The 20,087-nt window shown below is 44.8% G+C and overlaps 1 protein-coding gene across 1 annotated transcript in view; it reads right to left on the reverse strand.

The window, feature by feature from the left end:
- The window catches only part of LOC140219011 (arylsulfatase B-like), an 85,342-nt gene that overhangs the window by 14,089 nt on the left and 51,166 nt on the right, over positions 1 to 20,087 (reverse strand). Inside the window, exons 2-6 of the mRNA XM_072288851.1 lie at positions 15,683 to 15,842; positions 7,094 to 7,206; positions 4,767 to 4,883; positions 1,566 to 1,694; positions 1,277 to 1,403 (exon numbers count right to left, since the gene is read on the reverse strand). Of these exons, the coding sequence (XP_072144952.1) occupies positions 1,277 to 1,403; positions 1,566 to 1,694; positions 4,767 to 4,883; positions 7,094 to 7,206; positions 15,683 to 15,842 (646 nt within the window). The remainder of the gene's footprint in view (positions 1 to 1,276; positions 1,404 to 1,565; positions 1,695 to 4,766; positions 4,884 to 7,093; positions 7,207 to 15,682; positions 15,843 to 20,087) is intronic.

A 20,087-nucleotide genomic window follows, 5' to 3' on the forward strand; every position in this document is an offset into this window, starting at 1 on the left:
GAGCCCGTTTATTCACAATGGCGACGAGGCTAGAGCGTAACGGTGGCGTTCCGAGACAAGGTTGCCGCTGCTGTCGCAACTGGCTGGCAAAACTTGCATCTCAGCGGGCCGTTCTTAACAAGGCCTGCTGCTCCGTTTTGAGGCGCTCCGGCGGCTAGCCCCACTCCGAACCACGAACGCACAACCAGAATCCTGGCACTGCGTACAGTCTCCTGTATCTATATGGCAATCGGGTGTCTATCGCGCTGCAGGCACAGCCAGTACGGCACGTTAGGGGCTGGGCACTGTGTTTTTCTTTTCTCCATAGATACCGTATGTACGTACTATCGTGAGCAATATGAGCAGGAACTCAGGAGCACGTGTCAGATAGACTCGAACCCTGCTATGGGCGATACGCGGCGACCACCGTCAAAATCAAAGTGGAAAGGAGGACGCTGTTTAATAACTGTTGGCACTCCCACCATGCGCCTCTTTGTACAAAGTGCGTAACTTCGCATCGCCAGCACACATTGATAAACCTGTTTGATAGTGCGGTTACTGACAACTTTTTGCACTGAAGCGTGGCAAATAGTAGCACTGTTTTGAAGCATAAAGATTCGAGAGCTACTTCCCTGGGAAATCTGTCCGTCTGTCTGGAACACGTGACACGATGCACTCCATAAGATATGCATGGGGTCCTATGGAGGTATATGAAAATACCTTACGCTAAACGCAGGAACGGGCGCCTAAGAGCTGCGCTCTAAAAAAAAAAGACTGGGAAAAAAATTACCCGTTGTAAGTCACTGCGCACGTCACCACCTTATCGTCCATCGGCGGCCAGTGAAATGCCGTAAGCTGCCGTTTTCGACAAACGCAGGCGCGGTGGGAGTGCCAACAGTTAGCGGGAAAACAGAGGGAAAATGGGGGCCATTTCCCCTCTGTTTTCGACAGCCCCATCCGCGTATCGCTTTAACTCGGTTTCGAGGCTCTTTGGCATGGGTCGCGTGTTCCCGCTCATATTGCTCACGATAGTACATGTTCGCCCGCGGCTAAGATACCGAATTGGAAAGGTGCTCAGCTTTATTGATCAGTGGTGAGGGGGGACACGCGTAATTGGTCATTGCGAATCGGTGACGTCGCGACACGTGATGCGTCGTTGACACTTTAAATCGATAATCGGTCCGTCGAATGTGTTAGGACTAACAGCAGATGCGCACCTGCAACCTAACACTGTAAGAGGTACCTCTAAGGAAAAGATGTATAGGCGAGCCTACCGTCGTACATGTTTATCTCTCACCTGCGTACTTCATCCGTTCCGGAGACCCGATGTCTCGGTACTGCTCGACGTACTTGTCAGGCACTTGCAAAGGATCTTGGGGACTGGCCGAGTGGGGAGCTAGGTGTGCCAGGTACAAAAACAAAGGCTGTGAAACAACGTTGGGAAGCAGCACCCGTTAAGGCAGAGCTAAGGACTGTAGGCAGTAGCCTATGTAAAGCATTGGAGACTCTTATCCACGTTCTTTTTTCTTGCTTTTGATAATTTTAACGTTATGTTTTGCTGCTACACCAGATGAATTCTATGTTACCTTGTCTTCTGGATGATTTTCGATAACTTCCAAGGCTTCCATAGTTAAGAGCTCAGTGACGTATCTTCCACTATCGTTCCTGGCTAGGAAGAAATTTCTTCTCATGTCCAGTCCTGGCGACTGGGTTGACTGAAAAAGAGAACAGTTGTGATTAATAAGGTACGCTTAACAATTTACCGTCCTCACTATTAGTTATGGTAACATTTTTATTGTGGATCAAGTCGCTCGAGCACGTACTGCAGAAATGCAGTAATTGGGAAAAATTAAATTGATAACCTTTAATGTCATGATGCTCAATATTTGAAAAATTTTTTACCATCTAAAAACCCATTTTAAATCTTTTTTCCTGCTTTTTATTTTTTCTTTGCTATACCGCCCTTCACACTTATGAACTGGCAAATATCCTACTTTATTCTATGTACAGCTTGCTTATTGGACTACGTTAGTATTATATCGTTCAATATCCCTGCGTCGCAGTTGCAAATTATGCCGGCTGGTAGAACAGATATATTTGAGTCATACTTATTGATAAAAATGTAAAATACTAAACTTTATCATTTCTCAGCTCGCTTGGATGACATTTGCCGAACCGTAATTATAATATTGCATTTAGAAGGCAGACGTGAAATATTTTTCTTTAAGGTAAAAATTTTGCTGAAAGATGGTGACATACGGATCCACCAGAATGTCAGTATATATGAGGCAATTAATTCCAGTATATATAGAAACATCGCAAGGTGCATTTCGTGTCTCTGGAAGGCACTGCTACTGAATAATGGCACGTGGTACTCTGAAAGAAGTTTGCATGCCCAACACGAGTTCCGCAGGTGAGTCTTAATTATGGAGCTTGTCAATCGGCTACTGAAATTGCAGTAAAGCTCAGCCTGGTTTTTTGCATCTTCGTTCGTTTTCTTGTAGAACAGAAGGAATTTGCATATTATCGCGCACTGAGTGAGACAAAGATTGATTTGCAGAGAAAATGAAAGCCTGCTGCTGACCACACCGTAACTGTCTAGCGCACGGCTGACACCCGAACATCGGTCAGCAGTGTGAGGCAAGGAGGAGGAGGACGGAGGGAAGGATGACAGCTAGCGACAAAAAGGAAGAGAGTACTTGCCGTTGATAGCTATGCTGGCATAAGATCTGATCAGCAAACGATAGATGCGCTCGCATAAATCGCGGAACGCTACCCATCTCGCTGGGGTGAGAATCTTGCTATCTCACGTACATTAGGCGCGTCATCAATTCTGAACAATCAATGAACCTGGCCACATATGGCAATGGAAACAAATATGTTGCTCACGATAACTGACTTTATAACCATCCGTGCGTCTTATAAGACGGCAGACTGATAATTAATGTGCTGTCCCCAAGCATTCCAAGCGCACCGAAAGAGCAGAAATGGAGAAAAGGGGGAATAACGCGAAACAACCTTTTCTTTAGCGTGATCTTCAGCGCTGCATTAGCGCCTTGCTGGAAAGAGCGCGGACGCTGCGTTAGCCGACGTCTTTGGAGATATATTTTGTGTCAAGGAGGAACGATCATCAACGAAAGATTTGACCCAGGCAGCGCGTAAAACGAAGCGTATCCGAACTGTTCCCGCTCAGCGCGAAGGCCCACGGCAGAAACTAGTGCTGTAGAGACTCTTTTTCTTGTGCGTTTTAAACAGGCGTAGACAGTTGGCGCTGTGTCTGTCACTTGTTCCGCTCGCGTCTCTCAAATTTATTGTCGCGCGATGATCTATTGCTAACAGAGCCCTCTTATTGTGGTCAGATCGGTTATCAATCCCGGTTTCCCGCACCCTTGATGTATAGCAGGACAGCCATCGTAGCGAAGCAAAGCGCGTCTTTCAAAGAACGTAGCTTCTTACTGAAGGCGGCGCACTACTATATGTAGTGTATACCATCTTTATAGCGACAATATGTTTTCCTGGTGTCGCGGTGTGAAGGAACAACAACACCGAAGAGGTGCATCGCAATCCCTTGCACTTCCTGAACTAATTCAAGAGGCGCCGCAATTATCCACGTTTGATTCAGTTGCAACGTGGCTGCACATGTTGCACTGTCATTCGCTTCACACGGTGCACGCACCGTGCATGCACCACGCCTACTCAGAACGCCCTGCTCTTCCGGCAAGTGTGCCGATGGACTCGTGCAGGGAATGTCGGGCTCGCTCCGAACGAGCTCGAAACTGGTCTGAAATATAGTTCGCGAAGTGCAGCCGAATCGAATGGACATAACTCTCGATTGATCGGTGCGTGTTTTTGCACGTCCGAAGATAACACTGGAGCCATGAGAGACGCCGAACAGCGCAGGGCTCCAGACTAAAGCTGACCGCCTGGGACTTTTGAGCGTGCACCTAAATCTAAGCACACGAGCATTTTTGCGTTCAGCCCTTATCGTCCGCCGCGGATTGAAAACAGAGCCGCGACCCCGTCGTGCAAGGCAGCAGAACGCCACTGAGCCACTGCAGCGGTTCTGAACGCTTGGAGCCTCGACATCACACAAAGTGAGGCATCTACAATAAAATGAGTACGTCGAGAAGCCACACGCCACGCTTATAGCGTTCATGCATGCGGGTGCCAATGGAAGGCACACTTGAGTGACGTCACGGCTTCACGCGTACAGGCCTTGGCCGTGTCTGCAGGTGCCCGTGTGTTGTTGTTGGACCACTGTAGTATAATGGCCTGTGTGTTGCTTTTGGAGCACTATAAATAAAAAAGATGATGGGGTTTTATTTGTCAAAGCCACGATTTGATTATGAGGCGCGCCGTAGTGGGGGACTACTCCGGAATAATTTGGACCACCTGGGGTTCTTTAACGTGCAACCAAATTTAAGTACACGGGTGTTTTCACATTTCGCCCCCATCGAAATGCGGCCGCCGTGGCCGGGATTCAATCCTGCGACCCCATGCAAAGCAATTTACATAATTCTTACTAAGCAACCAAGGCGGTTAGGACCTCTATACAGGGTGTCCCACGTGACTTCAGTCGAAGATTAGAAATATGCGAATGCCACCTATAGCTAGACAGAACCATGGTAATGTTGTCTGTCGGACACTGGACAGACTGAGACTGGACTGAGAACACAGTTCTCAGCATTCGCATATTTTTAGACTCTGGCTAAAGTTAGCTGGGACACCCTGTCGATATAAATGTCCGAAATGTAAGCGTCCATGGAACGGCCCGCAAAGAATCTCACCCCGAGATAGGTCTTCTCGTGCTTGTAGTAGTCGATGTAGGCGCCCCAGAAGCCCACATGCCGTGCGAACCCTCGCATTGTGGGAGTGTACTCCTTTTTGAAGAAACCGATGTGCCACTGAAATAAATGGTATGTTGATCATATCCAGGGTCGCATATATAACGAGCGAGTATATATATATATATATATATATATATATATATATATATATATATATATATATATATATCGCCCGTCTCTTCCTTTTTATTATATTTTCAGACAATTTTTTTTATTTTACTTTAAAAGCCCCTCACCAAGTTTGAGCACTGTTAAACGACAAGCGTGAAGCGTAAATCACGCGGTGTAGATCGGGGTTGCAAACATTATAGCGATGTACGCCGAGAAAACAGCTGAAGATTCAAGCAAAAGCTCGCACGCTCTTTCATTGCGATAGCAATTGTATGAACACTTGAGGTGACTTTCCGCCGTCGGCGTCACCGTGACGTTCTGTAAAGTCCAAGTGCGATAACGTCGCGGCCGCGCGCCATATGCTGTAAGTGCAAGCGGAAGCTTGCAAAGGCAAGGCAAAAGGATGGTAGCTTGATGCGGCTATGTCTTCTCGCGTTCGCAAGGGAGGAAGGGAGGAAGGCGGGAGAGTGCGCACCGTCTTCTCACGCGCTCAAAGGGAGGAGCCGGGAGATATCTCCTCTTCTGCTCCAGCTGCGGCGGCTGAAAGCGGCCGCGCATTTCCTATCTTGGAGGCAACCTGCGCTGGGTTCGAAGGCTAGCCGACCTGAGATAGCTGATGGCTTCGTGTGCGCTGTGTTCTCGCGCACCTACAGTTCGTGTTGAAGCGAGAGGCAGCAAGAAGGGGAATTCGCTCGCCGCTGCTGCCGCTCTTCATCGCGCCAGCGTTCCCACAGCGAGTGTCTGCGGTCATTGAGTGAGGTCGCGCGTGACAACGTGCTTGTTAATTTATTTAGTAAGAGAATTCTTACAGCTGCTTATACAGCTGATAAAACGATTAATCTTAGTTCGTATAGCTGTCTAAAAATTTGCTATCGCAACCAATCCTTCGCCTGCCGGGCAAATTTGACTTTTTTTACTTGAAGGAGCCACTTGGCCTGTGAGCGAGTGGTTATGGAAATGCGCCGCGCACCAAAAAATGAGACAAAATAAAGGAGGCAGGGTTCGCGTGTGTCGGGAAGGAAGTACACTCTTAGACAAAATTACACCCTTGGTTCGTATCTTGCCATACAACGATAATCGTCATATGTCTTGTCCGCATTTCCTTTTTTTAATGCTGCTAGCCCGTTACTGCCAAGTCACGAACGGCATGCGCGTTATCAGCATTACAGATCATTCTAGACAGGAAAGTAGAGAGCGCAGCGTTTTCAAGAAAGGAAACGCAAGTAAGACAGATGACGATTATTGTTGCGTGGCAAGATACACGACCTAAAGGGTGTACATTTGTTTAATAGTGTGGGCCCTCAGCTTCGATATGAGAGACGATTAAGGTCGAGGAAATGCGAGAGAGTCTCTGGTGCACAGAGGGCGATCGCTTCCTCACATCATTGCTTTTGACACCTCATTTGCTTCTATCTTGACTACTAATGTACCTTTTTTTTTAGAAAGCTCTTGTGGCATAACGCTCCCTGCATTATCCTTAATTTACAACTCCCAGTATAAAACCGAAATTTCCGACGGGGTCTGCATAGTGAGGGGTCCTTTAGGATCGCCTTTAGTAGATAGCGCAGTTCCGCCTTTCCGGGTGATCTGGTAAGGCAGCCATTATTTGTACCGTGCAATTGCTGTTGTTGCCGTAAATTGCTTGCTGTTTGCGTAATGGGAGTACCTTAGATTTTAGGGGTTTTTTTTCTTTCCACCCCGGTAATAGCACTAGTGGGGCTGACAGTATAAATTAATTTAAAAAATAATGACAAATGAAAATTGCAGTATTAAGCTTTCTAAATATGTTCACTAATTATACTCTTAGTTATCAATTTTAGGGTACTGTTGCAATTGCAGAATTTAAGTTAGGTGGTAATGCATTAAGTCGTATTCATCTAGCATAAATCCTGACGGTTCTAAACAGTCTCGAGATATCCGCCTCCAAGATGTGCTACGGCACACAGCGGATCTTCTACTTAGTTTTGTCCCGCAGGACAACAGTAAGGTAGGATGCTTTTGGGAAATTATTAATTAACTCACGCCAAGCAGAAAGAAAAGCGATCAATTTCAAGAAATGGCCATCGTAGCCATGTGCGAACAAAAATAAATGCAGAAATATCTCGAAGTTTCAAGCTCGACACTTCTGTGACGCTATAGTTTGTTTCAGTTAATACCTTTCCCAGGTGATGAGTGGCATATCCGAGGTCTGTCAACCACTGGGGCAACAGTGTAGCCGAAAGTGGAAGCCCTCTCGGTTCCTCGTTGTAGATGACTGAATGCTGTAATCCTGCAAGAAAGTTGCAAACCCGGGATACATTTATTCATTTATCATCTTTACCCACAGTCATGCATACCAAAACTATACTCAGTATCAGCCTATGTGCTGGGGTACCTTAAGAAGGTACTTGTAGGCCCTTTCTTTTGAACTCCATTGAGAAAGTTGGTTTTGATACGAAACATGCAGGGTGTCTTTTCTTTTTTAAGACAAGCTCTTCTTTGGCGACTTCACATGGGTTTGGTGTAGTGGTATCTGTGTATCTGAACTTTTCGCCAAACAACCGCCCTTTCGCGCCTCCAGAGTGTCCTAGCGAGTCGCAAAAGGTACCGAAATGCAGGTCTCAACGCGACAACAAGAAAAAATTACTCGCAGAGATGATAAAATTAAAGACACTGGCATAATTAGCGTCAATATAGTCGAAAAATTAACCAGATTGTACCATAGACTATGCTATCACCGGGATTGGCACACCTCGACTCTTGGTAAAAAAAATAATAAAGGCGTGTCAATAAAGTTCACGCAATAACGTCGACGTACATGCGCGTAAGAAAGCGAACGAAAAATTTCGATGCGAGTAAAAAAAAAAATAGAGGGCCCGAAAAAAAAAACGTAATGTCTAATAATAAAAAAAGTTTATTTCACCACCACAATATACATGGTGGCCGAGGGCCCATAGTAAAAGCTGCCTCGTGTACAGCTTCACTTGGCCATGGACACCCGGTCGCGAACTTTGGCCGCAAAAAATAGTGAGGAACACTTTCAAATTACAGTACATATGTGTGATACAATAGCACATATGATCGCGACAGGTACTTCCCGCATGAAAGAATAAATGACATACATAAAGCAACGAAGAGAACAATGCAGTAATTTGCTTTATAGATACAATGGTATGTCAGTCAGTCCGTCAGTAAAAAATATTCTCACAGCTTCTTGGACGAGGTGGTCTCAAGGGCAATATTGTTGTAACAAAGGGCATTTAGAAGACGTGGTAGTATATATTCAAGTGCTTGGTAGTCATATGTTGTTCTGTATATTCTAATATGCCACTGATCGACATTTCTAGTGCTGTGTACTTTGTAGCTTTGTTCAGTGTTAGACAGTTCATGAAAAAAAAATGTATTATTAGTAATCTCGCGCTTCAAAGCGTGGCGTAAACGAAAGTTTTACAGTTTAGCCATCGTATGTATTCTATATTTAAGAAAAAGTTCTTGCGTGTGGAATGCCCTAGGAACATTTTATTATTCTCAGAAAGCTTTTCTGCAATATAAGCAACTTTTTGATGTTTTCTTCTGACGTTTTCTCCCACACTAAATTACTATAATTGAGGCGAGAATTAAAGAGCGAATGATACACTACCAGCATTGCTCTTGGTGGCAGTAGTTGACGACATCGACAAAGTAAACCAAAAATTTTGCGGCAGTTTGCTGGCAATAAAGTAGATATGGTCATTTCAGGTCATTTTTTAATTGAACACCCAGTGTTTTTTTTTTTAAATGTAGGTACTACATTTAAATGAACACTATTGAAGCAAATGTCTTTTGTTAGTGTGAATTTCTTATGTTTTGCTCTAAAGGTGATTGATTTTGTTTTCACGACATTAATCTATAAACCACTCTTTTTGTGTCCATTCGTATAAATTTGAGAGGGCAGAATTCACAGTATATACTAAAGCATTTACTTCAATTCCTGGAGAAAAAAGCATTCTCGTCTCGTCAGCATATATTATATACTTTGCAGGTGTAAACATCGGGTAATGCAGGGGTAAAATGCAGGAGTAATTATGCGGGGGTGAAGTCGCAGCTTGGCTGTGATTACTTAGGTGGGACCGTACAAGAGATCATGCGTTACCTCGGCAGCCATAAAGATCAAGTTTTCGGATTAGTAATGCTTGATTCAACAAATCAAACGCTTTTGTAAAATCTACGAAGATGCCGAGAACTATTTTATTTTGATCAAGGTGTTTTATTATGTACTCTTTTTGATCCAATAACGCCTGTTATGTAGAACGATGCCTACGAAATCCATAGTGCGAATCACTTATAATATGTTGTTCCTTCTAGAACTTTGCAAAGCGTCTGTGAATTAGTTGTGAGTTAGTCCTGTGAATAATTGCCTAGGTCATTTTGTGACCTTTTTTATATATGACAGAGACGCGTGCAATCAGCATTTTAGACGGAAAGATGGCATCAGCAACGCACAAATTAAAGATATGCGTGTGGTATGGAAGCAGGATATCAAGGGCAAACTTAATAGGTTCTAATTGCATTCCGTCAATGTCTGCACTTGCAGTATTGTTAAGCGCCTGGAACACCTGTAGTAGTTCATGTTCTCCAACGGGGTCGATAAATATGGTTTCACTGTTTAAACGAATATTACTAAGGGAGTTATGCACGCATGGCGGGCTTGAAACGTCAACTAAATGCTGGTTGAATATGTTTACTAATTGTTGTCCTGATATCACAACCTCATTTTGCCTGATAACACTAATTTAATTATGAGTATTGGTGAGAGAAAAGAGACTGCTTAATATTTTTCTACGTTATCTTCATCCTACCTCTAGTAGAACCAAACTTGTGAGCAAAGTGCGCCTTTTTGCTCGATCAAGTTCTTTATTCAGGTGATTACGGCAGATTTTTAAAGCCTTCAGTACACTGATTTCTTTTGTTTTGATAAATTTCTAATAAAGTTTATGCTTCTGATTAATTTTATTCATCAGGTCAGGTGTGATCTACGGTTTGCGGGTACGGTGATTGCGCTTTGCTGTTTTTATAGGAAAACTTTCTTTACAGATACTTTTAATGATGCCTAAAAAATGTCATACGCTTTGTTCGGGTCAGTTTCGGGAAGCGTACAAGCACAATCAACATCTTCCAACGTGCTCATAAATTTAAGGAGATTTTTGGTGTTAATAATACCAAAACACACCCTTAAATCATTAGGCTTTTTCCTTGTGTGTTTAATACAGAGGAATATGGGTAAGTGGTAAATGATATAAGAAAAATTGTACCAGCTTTAAGACTGTCAGTTTCAAAATTCGTCACGAACACATCTAGTAATGACGAGCAGGAAGATGTAATGCGCGTTGGTAAATTAATAGCATTGGAGAGTCAGTTTACTTTCAGTAAAATGCCAAGATTTTTAGCATGAGTATCTGACACTAATAAATTATTGTTTACATCACCACCAAACAGCAGCTTTAAACAGTTATTAGCATAGGAGAACAGTAATTTAAGAAAACGAAAAACATTGGAAACCCAACCCTGAGGTGGACGATAACACACTACAAAAATCACATTATCGACACGAGTGGACAAAATTTCATAATCATATGTAGATGTAGGGAACATGGGTAGTAATTCAGGCTGCCATGCCTTCTTAAACAAAACACACGCACCACCACCGCGGTCAGAAGCACGGTTTAGAAAGAACGTTTGGTAACTGTCTAACCGAGTAACGTCTATTTCACTGGTGCACCAGGTTTCAGAGATCATAATGACATCAAACGACTCGTTGCAGCTTTGAAGTAAAACTGATAGCTGACAATGTAACGAAAATAAATAATGCAAAAATATCATGCAATTAAGCAACATGGCTTCATGCTTAATGCCCCAATTTTAGTACATATGAATACATATACCATGTACGTCGACCTTGTCTCCTTTCACGTCGACTTTGGTTAACACGTATATTTAGACTATACAAATTTTAAAAAGGGCTATGAGCATAGTGAACTTGGTCTTTTTGCAGAACACTTCCTAGACGAGGTGGACATAATTTGCCGCTAATAAAATGAGTTTTGAAAGACTAATAAAAAAAGAGTCAATATCCTTTTTTATTATACCTTTGGGGGTACTTGTTTATTATCAATTAGGAGGCAGTAACAATTTAATGTACCTCCATTTTATAAAGACCATGAAAATTGCACTTAATATGAGGTATTAATTATCAAATTTCAAAGCTCAATCTAGGCAATATCGAAATTTATTTCAGCTGGCTTTAGGTTCTAGTCGGTTTTTTTGCGGACTACGTATATTGTGACATGTCCTTATTTATCTTACCCGACTTCAAGTCCGACTTTTTCGTTGTTGTTACCTCTCTGTTGTTCAGCACCGGCTTGTTCTCATTTTTAGTATGTATCTGTTCTATGGGAAAGCAGTAGTTGGTACCGCTTAAAGGCGCCAAGATATCCTGAGTATCCTGTAATTATAATAACATTACACTACTAAAATATACGCACCCTTTCGCTAGTACTAAGCACTTTAGTTATTAGCTAAAAAAAAAGCTTTCTGTCCCCTTGAACTCGATGACATACGCTTTTAGCGCTGTCTCGCGCACGAGATACCTTCAGTCGATACCCACAGATACGCATTTGTTAATACGCAAGGTCCGCGCTGGAGCCGCACTGACAGAGTGGTGAACCATAGACGGAGAACAGGATAACCGTAATTATATACGTCTGATACACAAGCGGCAGAAGACAAAACTTCTTCAACAAGGTTACAGGTTGTGTGCAATGCATGCACTGCTGGCCCAACCATTCGGCATCTCCTCTCGTATTGCAATGGTCCGCCGAGCAAAAGCACCGAACATTTGCATCCCCGAACCACCTCACCTAGAGAGTGAACAGCACCCAGGAACGACATGAATGCCAGAGAGACGCTAGTCACTGTCCTTGTGGGAATTCGCGTGTTCCGCTGGCGTAGACAGCCGAGTGGGAAGTGCATGCTTCTCTTTGTTCCTCTCTTTCTTTACCCCCCTCTCATGCTGAGGCCATAGTGTCAATACTATAGGAAATCATTCAATCAGTCATGTATACCCCAAACAACACTCCAACCTCGAAGGTCACGAACTCACAAGATGTTCGCGTCCACGCTCTTCCATCTGCTTCTTAAAGCGGACAACTGGGCCAGTCGGAAAATCGACATTTCATGCATTTCCAGCGCTTAAAAGAAATAGGAATAAGTCGACAGTGACTTGAGCACACGCTAAAGAGGATGAGGGCGAAAGCGTGCGCGCTCACGAGACATTAATTCAATTACTTGACATTCTCATTCGAATCCGTTGTTACTTCCTATTACTTGTTTTCTCCCATGAAAAGTCGTGGGTTAGGGTCCATTAATTAACCGTGTCTTAATTAACTGTGCCTTAATCAACTTCGCCATAATTAGCACCAAATGTTGTGGGCTCGACTGCCACCAATGATCGTGGGTTCGAGCGCCTTCGTTAACTTTGCCTTAATTAAATCCAAAGGTCGTGGCTTCGGCTCCCACCAATGGTCGTGGGTTCGAGTGACTTAATGAACTTTGCCTTAATACCAAAGGACGTCGTTTCGACTCCCACCAACGGCTGCAGGTGGCACCATCAATTTTGGTACCACTGAACTTTGGTGCCACAACGCCGGACGGTCAATTTTTCGATAACGCCGGACTGCGGATTTTTCAACCCATGAGGCACTTAAGAGGAAGCTTTGGCTCGGGTGCTCCTATCTAAGTACATGTAAAAGGAAAATTCCTTTTTCTGGGCAACCACTACACCAAATTTGATGAGGTTTGTTGCATTTAAAAGAAAAACTTAAAATCTAGTGAGTGCTGTTTTCGAATTTTTGATTTAGGTCGTACAGTTCTAATTAAAAATTGGCAAAAATCGAAAATCTTGAAAAAACGAAACTATCAAGTTTACAGAAAACTTTGTAACTCAGCAACGAAAAATTATACTGCAATTCTGTGAATTTCATCTAATAGAACATCTAAAGCGGACAAAATTGATATGTTAGACGTGAATCTAAAGAAATTTTGTAATACGGAAATACAGCTTTTGCAGAACCCTTGTAAACAACGTAACAAATCCACGTAATATGTAAAATGACATCGACTTTGTCCGATTTCAATAATCTAATGGATGCCGTTCACAGAACCACGATATCAGTTCTTGGTGCGGAGCTATGCGTTTGTTAACTTCGTGCTTCTATTTTTTTCGAACTTTCGCATATTTGAAAATTCTTGCAACAAAATTCATGTCCTAAATATAAATTCTGCTTCGAAAAGTCACTAGAATTTAACGTTCTCTCTCAAATGCAATAAATTTCATTAAAATCGGTCAAGGGGTTACCTCGGAAAAACATTTTTGCGTTTTACATGTATTTCAATAGGCCGCGTCGGAGTTGGGCCCGAACTAAAGCTTCCTCTTAAGGCTTTCGCCTTCAAAAATAAGAGAAGAGGAAAGACGCAAGGACAGGTAGGACGCTGGTCTTCAACTAAATGTAGTACATGAAAAGGTGCAGGTACATGCCGTACACATTCACTGATCATGCGCCAACAGACGGCGGAACATGAATTGTAGCGGATGCTTGAAGCCCCTTTTCAAAGATGCATGGCTTGCCATCGGCCATACCATGCTGAATACGCCGGTTCTCGTCCGAAAGGTGCATGGCAGACAGGTTTTGATACAGGTAATCGTGTCGTATCATTGACAGAGCGCTTATTTATTTATTATTAAATTATGGGGTTTTACGTGCCAAAACCACTTTCTGATTATGAGGCACACCGTAGTGGAGGACTCCGGAAATTTCGACCACCTTGGGTTCTTTAACGTGCACCTAAATCTAAGTACACGGGTGCTTTCGCATTTCGCCCCCATCGAAATGTGGCCGCCGTGGCCGGGATTCGATGACAGAGCGCTAAAAGCTGTGCTGATGCATTCATCATTTTCTTTTTGAATGCAAAAGGTTCACGAATCAGACGGCACGTTTCATCCTTGTACCTGCCTAGAACACGTGTGCTGTTAAATATTGGTGCGCAGTGGCATCTTTTACAATGGTACGCTAAGTGACCGGATCCCGCTATAGCGCCCGGACTTGCACACGGTATTCTCCCAATTTGTCGTTAACGCAACGACCGGTCTGGTGGATGCAGCATTTGACACATGACAGGGGGATGTAGTAAACGACCCCGGTACTACACGCAACGAAAGTGATAGCATGCTTCTTCGTGCAGACAGGACCTTTGTGCCCTTGGTCGTTCACTGCTCGGCACACGCGAGCCAGCTTTTCTAGCGCTGAAAGCAGCGCAGGGACAGCAGATTTGGCGGCCGTGCTTTTTAAGCGGTGCGACAGGTGCATGGCGCACATAAGGCACAACAACCGGTCTTATCCGGCCGAGTCCGGACGCCTTTTGCTTTTGATCCTCGGCAGTTGATCTCCTCGAGGAGGCTTTCTATAGCACCTCAGGAGCCCCGAATTTAGAAACAACCAGGTAGTCGTTGAAATATCTAAAAATTCTTAGCACTTTTCATTGATCACACAGGGATTTTATGCGCTTGCCGCGTTGAGCTAAATATAGATAACAGAAACGGCGCAACACAGGAACCAATACAGACATCGTTCATTTTGAAGAAAAGGTTCCTCGTTAAAAGCGATAAAAATAGAAGATAGATAAAAATTAATCATTTCAAGGTAGCTGTCAATAGATAACCTAGTAGAGTTCATAAAAGATATGGGGTCAGATTTTTCGATAAAGGTTCTCACAGCTCTGAGCAAATCAGGTTTCGGAGCAGAATAAAACAAGTCAACCACATTAATTGAAAAGACAGATAGGGGCTCTGTAATGTCATTGCGCGCAAAGAAATCAATTACATAATTAGAGTTGTGCACCAAGAAAGGATTTTACACGCGAAAAACATGCAGCCGATTCAGGCCCGCCGTAGTTGCCTTGTGGCTATGGTGTTGGGCTGCTACGAACGAGGTCGCGGTATCGAATCCAGACCGCGGCGGCCGCATTTCGATGGAGGCGAAATGCGAAAACACCCATGTACTTTGATTGAGGTGCACGTTAAAGAACCCCAGATGTTCCAAATTTCTGGAGTCCCCTACTACGGCGTACCTCATAATCATGTCGTGGTTTTGGAACGTAAAACCCCCTAAAAATACCGATTCAGGAGGAACCTAGAAAGGGCGCCTTGCCAGGACTCTCTTTCTGTGACTATTGCCCGCAGTGGAACATCTTCCTTGCGCGTTCTGACAGAAAAAAAAGAGACTCAAAGCGCCTACCTTAGTGTTTGTTCTTCAGCGTTATACGCAGAGTGGTGAGGTTCATCTCGTCACATAAACGAAGCGCTTTTTCTTTCACTCTTGTCAAACAAAACCGCAGCTTTACCGAAACGTTTCTCAATCGCGTTGCGCGCTTTATCTAGGTACATTGCGTGTGGCATCACCACATCTGTTGGTGCATGATCAGTAAATGTATGTATATACCTGCACCTTTTCATGTACCGCATTTAGTTGAAGACCAGCGTCCCACCTGTCCTTGCGCCTTTCCTCCTCTCTTATTCCCCCCCCCCGCCTATTTCTTTTAAGCGCTGGAAATGCATCAAATGTCCATCTGGTGTTGCCGTACATGTGTGCGTGAAAGTTCGCGCATAGTTCGCGCTGCCATGCACATGCGCACGTCACGGGGAGGGGGGGGGGGGGCTGCCCCTGACCACATACCAATGTGAAGGGGGTAGCGGCCCGTGAGCAGCGCTGCCCTGGACGGCGTGCAGAGCGGCTGCGTATAGTAGCGGCGCAGCCGGATCCCGTTCCAGGCAAGGGCGTCGATGTTTGGCGTGCGGATCTGCGGGCAGCCGTGGTAGCTCACGTCGTTCCAGCCCTGCGAACGCATATAGCCTGCGTCAAGCACGAGACCACTGGAACTGGCCAGCATGAGCGCGCCCAACGAGATCCGGACGCGAAAACTTATCGCGAGCTACTGAGCTGCCGCAGGAGCTTCAAAACGCCGCGCTATATAATGTTCGTTTCTAAATTTGTGTTTCACGATCGTTATCAAAGGCACCGCGAAAGTTCCAAATTGTTAGAACCCTGTTCGTCGATTTATTTTATTTTATTTCGCCTGCCTATACAGCCCTACATGGGACAGCTTTTGCCTTTTCTGTCAAAAGAAAAGACGTCGGACGCGCACGACCCTGCTATGGTGGATCCACACGACGGACGAAATCCGTCTTTTTCGCGACGGACGGCGCATCACGTGACTATGCGTCACGGATTTGTGCCGTCCGCGCGTCGTCCGCGACCCCCACGGACGGAAAATGCCGAGTTATTTTTCGCATCCGGATTTTGGGGGTCGAATGCTGCGGATTTAGCCTAGCATGTTCTACAGTCTGGCAACAAGCGTGGCTTTGGAATCTTTCTGAAACAGCTTCATCACTGCTATGGTGTTCTAGAAATCGCTGCTGACACCATTCGTGTCTGTTCGCGCGCGCGCGACTCGCACAAGAACGACTGAAATGAACCTGAGCGACGAGGCAACTTTGTTCTTACATCTCGTGGAGCAGTTCCCCGCGTTGTGGGACATGACTCTCACCGATTACGCGGACACGAGAGCGTAACAAGACCTCTTTCGGTGAAACAAGTACTCGTCATCATCCAATTCGGACAAAACAACAGCCATTGCGGCCAACCGTCGTTTCCTTTCGATCTCCATTTTCATTCAGAATGAAAAACACGTATGACAAAGTCTTTGTTACACCAATGGCGCCATCTAGAGTGAATAGAAACAATCAATCACTTTAACTTACGGCCACTGAGATCCGCCCAGGCCGCCGCAACATCTTCGAGGTCATGTTCAGCCAATACAGCCACTCTAAGCCTACATGCCGAGATTCTGAGTATCGCTTTCGGAAACGGTGCCCACTCATCACGAATACATTGCTGTCTAAGCTTCTGGACACAAATTTAAACAAATTACAAGCCTCAGTTTGAAAGTTACGGGCCACACAGTGGACGACAACGACTTGACAGGTTCGAGGCGGACGGCAGTCGCTTTGGGCGGTGCCACCATCTTTATTTTTCCGGCGAGGTCACTGCTCAGTCCGTCCGTCGTCTGGATACACCATAATACCGTCAGGATCTCGAGAATAAATATATCGAAGAATTATGAAAACGCTAGCGATACATCCGAAGCTGCCTGGTGTCCTGAGCTTTGCAGCGCAGAGTAGCGCATTGTTACGGCCCTCGAGTGGTCTCAACTGCGAGAAAACCGACTGTACGACACGTGACGTGGCCTCATTCACGTAATTAACGCAGAAAGTTGGGCTAGTTGGTGTTGATGCAGTTGCTGTGACATAGTTACCAGCGCGAACAAGAGTAACGGGGAAAAAATGGGACAGGACCGAGCCCTAGACTTCAACTAACAAGTTTTATTCAGAAAAAGATACCAAGAAGCCACCGTATACTCAAATAAATGCGCAGACAGGCGCACAAACAAATGTACCACGTGGGAGACAACCAAATGCGCAACGAACCCGATAGGCGCCCTCAACAAGCTCTTACAAAGCATTCACAAGGTTCTTCTCAAGGTACAATACTTCTTTATCAGTGAGTACCAGTGATGGGGCGCTTACACATTCGTCAGCAGCTTTTGAAATGCAATACTGCTCAAATATTGTCCTATCTAACTGCAGACCTCAGCCTCAACGCTCCGCTGCATGTCGCAGTCGGTGTCAAAGTACTCAATTCGAGAAGCTGCAACCGGTCACAAAGTAGGTCACTGCCTGAGAGAGCAATCAGTGTGTGTCTCTTTCAGTATATGTAAAGTAACTGTGCTTGTGGTGTAGTGGTAGGAACTGCCGACCAGCAGGTGCCCACGGGGAGACGCCCCAGCCTTAAACCACGGCCAAATGTCGAAACGGAGAGGAAGGCCACTCCCGAGCTGCCGAGGCAGCACCAAGACACTGGGCAACCGGGCGGATCCGAAGGCGTCTAGTGGTACGCTAGACGTGCGAGGTAAGCGTCATGCTTCGGGTCCTATCACCTCGATTTAAAAAAACATGGCACACAATCTGTCGTTTAGCTTGGCCACTTTAAATGTTCGAGGCCTGGCCGCAAAGAAAAAGCAGAACCAAGTGTACAGATTGTTGGCGGACCACGACCTCGACATGTTGGCCGTGGAAGAAACAGAAGTTGAAGGGGAGGAGCAGACCCGAAGCTTGATGCTTCGCTTCGTCTCGTTATTACGTGGCAGTGAGTCCCGCGGTGGGCAAGTCAGCGGGATGAATACTATTTTTGAAAAAGTTAACGGGCCTTGTTGTAGAGAATGCTCATTCATGCCAAAGTGGCAGATTGATTGTTGTTGATTTTCATTATAGTGAGGTTAACTGGAGAGTAATATGTGTTTACGCGCCGAACGGTACAGATGAGAGGCACAGATTTTTTCTTAGCACTGAGCAGTATCTGAGTAAAGACAAACACATTCTTATGTTAGGAGATTTTAACTGCGTTTTGAACACTCAGGACCGAGGCAACGAGCACGGGTATAAAGATAGAAGTAGCCAGCTATTCTCACGGTTAATTGCAGAACATGATGTAGATGATGTAGCAGAATGCCTTGAAGGAGCGAGAGAAGTGCAGTTTGCGCATTTTCAAAGACTGAGTCACGCTCGCCTTGACCGTATTTATGCGTCGATAGAGATATTACCTTTGTGCACCCAGTATCATGTAGAACCCGTATCATTCTCGGACCACTGTATAGTTAAATGTCTGATGGGAAGCAAGGGAAAACAAAACACATTTTCATGGGATTTATGGAAAATAAACGTAAAGCTTCTGAGCGACGAATGCTTTATTCAAGCTGTGAAAGAGGCGATAAACGAAATGAAAGCAGAACGGATGCTCATTGTTGGCGTACAATGGGACTTATTAAAGCAACATGTCAAAATGAAAGCCATAGAGCGATCTAGCTGCCTTAAGTATGAGGAAAAAGTCAAAGAAATTTAAGAACGATGCTGGAAAGGCTCGTTAAGCTTGAGTGTCGAGAGCCGGACAAATTTAAAGACGACATCCGTAGCATAAAACAGAAACTCGAAGTAATAGACGAAGAACGCTATCGGGGAGCGCTCGTGCGGGCTAGAGCCGAGGCTTGGGCTGCCGGGGAGACGCCCACAAAGCGAGCGCTGGGAATCGAAAAGGCCCATGCTCACCGCAAGCACATCGATGTGATAGAAGAAAACGGTGTTGAGATAACAGATACAGAGGGCATAGGCCAAGCGATCTTTCGTTTCTACGAAAGGCTGTTTGCCCATAAATCAGTAGATGTGGAAGGTTTTAAAACAACATTCTTGAAACGCATGCCGCGGCTGTCAGACGAACGAAAAGGAGCTCTCGAAGCACCGATATCAATAGCAGAAATAGAAAAGGCGATAGATGATCTTAACCCTGGCAAGTCTCCCGGGCCGGATGGTCTGAGCGCGGCATTTTACAAAGCATTCAAACATGACCTTTCCTCTGAGTTGAAAGATGTCTTTGATGAGGCATTTCACTTGGTAACGTTGCCCCTGCCATTCTCCCAAGCACACACTGTGCTCATTCCAAAAACAGAACAAAAGGATAAGCTAAGACTTGTGACCTCATACAGACCAATTTCATTAACTAACTGTGATTATAAAATATTTATGAAAACATTGGCTGGCAGACTTCAGACAGTTATAACGCAGATTGTAGGATCCCATCAAACCTGTGGTATTAAGGATCGCTCTATTTTTACTAATATTCATTCTGTGAGGTGTATGCTTGAGTGTTGTGATGCCTATCGGTCGGCTGTCGCAATCCTTCAGCTTGACCTAGAAAAGGCATTTGATTGTGTACCTCATGTCATTTTGTTTGCCATACTTGAACATGTTAATTTAGGCTCAGTCATCACGGACGGTATATCCATAGCGTATCGAAACTGCAAAACGCGCCTTATAGTCAACAACAGATGGGGGGGCCCCGTTGAGGTCCAGCGGAGTGTGCGTCAGGGTGTCCAGCAAGTCCGCTCTTATTTGGTATTTATATTGAAACGTTATGTCTAGCATTATTGAAAATGACCGGGTTCATGGATTCCGATTACAGGCGTCGGAGG

This window comes from Dermacentor andersoni, chromosome 1 (genome assembly GCF_023375885.2).
Source record: "Dermacentor andersoni chromosome 1, qqDerAnde1_hic_scaffold, whole genome shotgun sequence".
In the NCBI taxonomy this organism is placed as follows: domain Eukaryota; kingdom Metazoa; phylum Arthropoda; class Arachnida; order Ixodida; family Ixodidae; genus Dermacentor; species Dermacentor andersoni.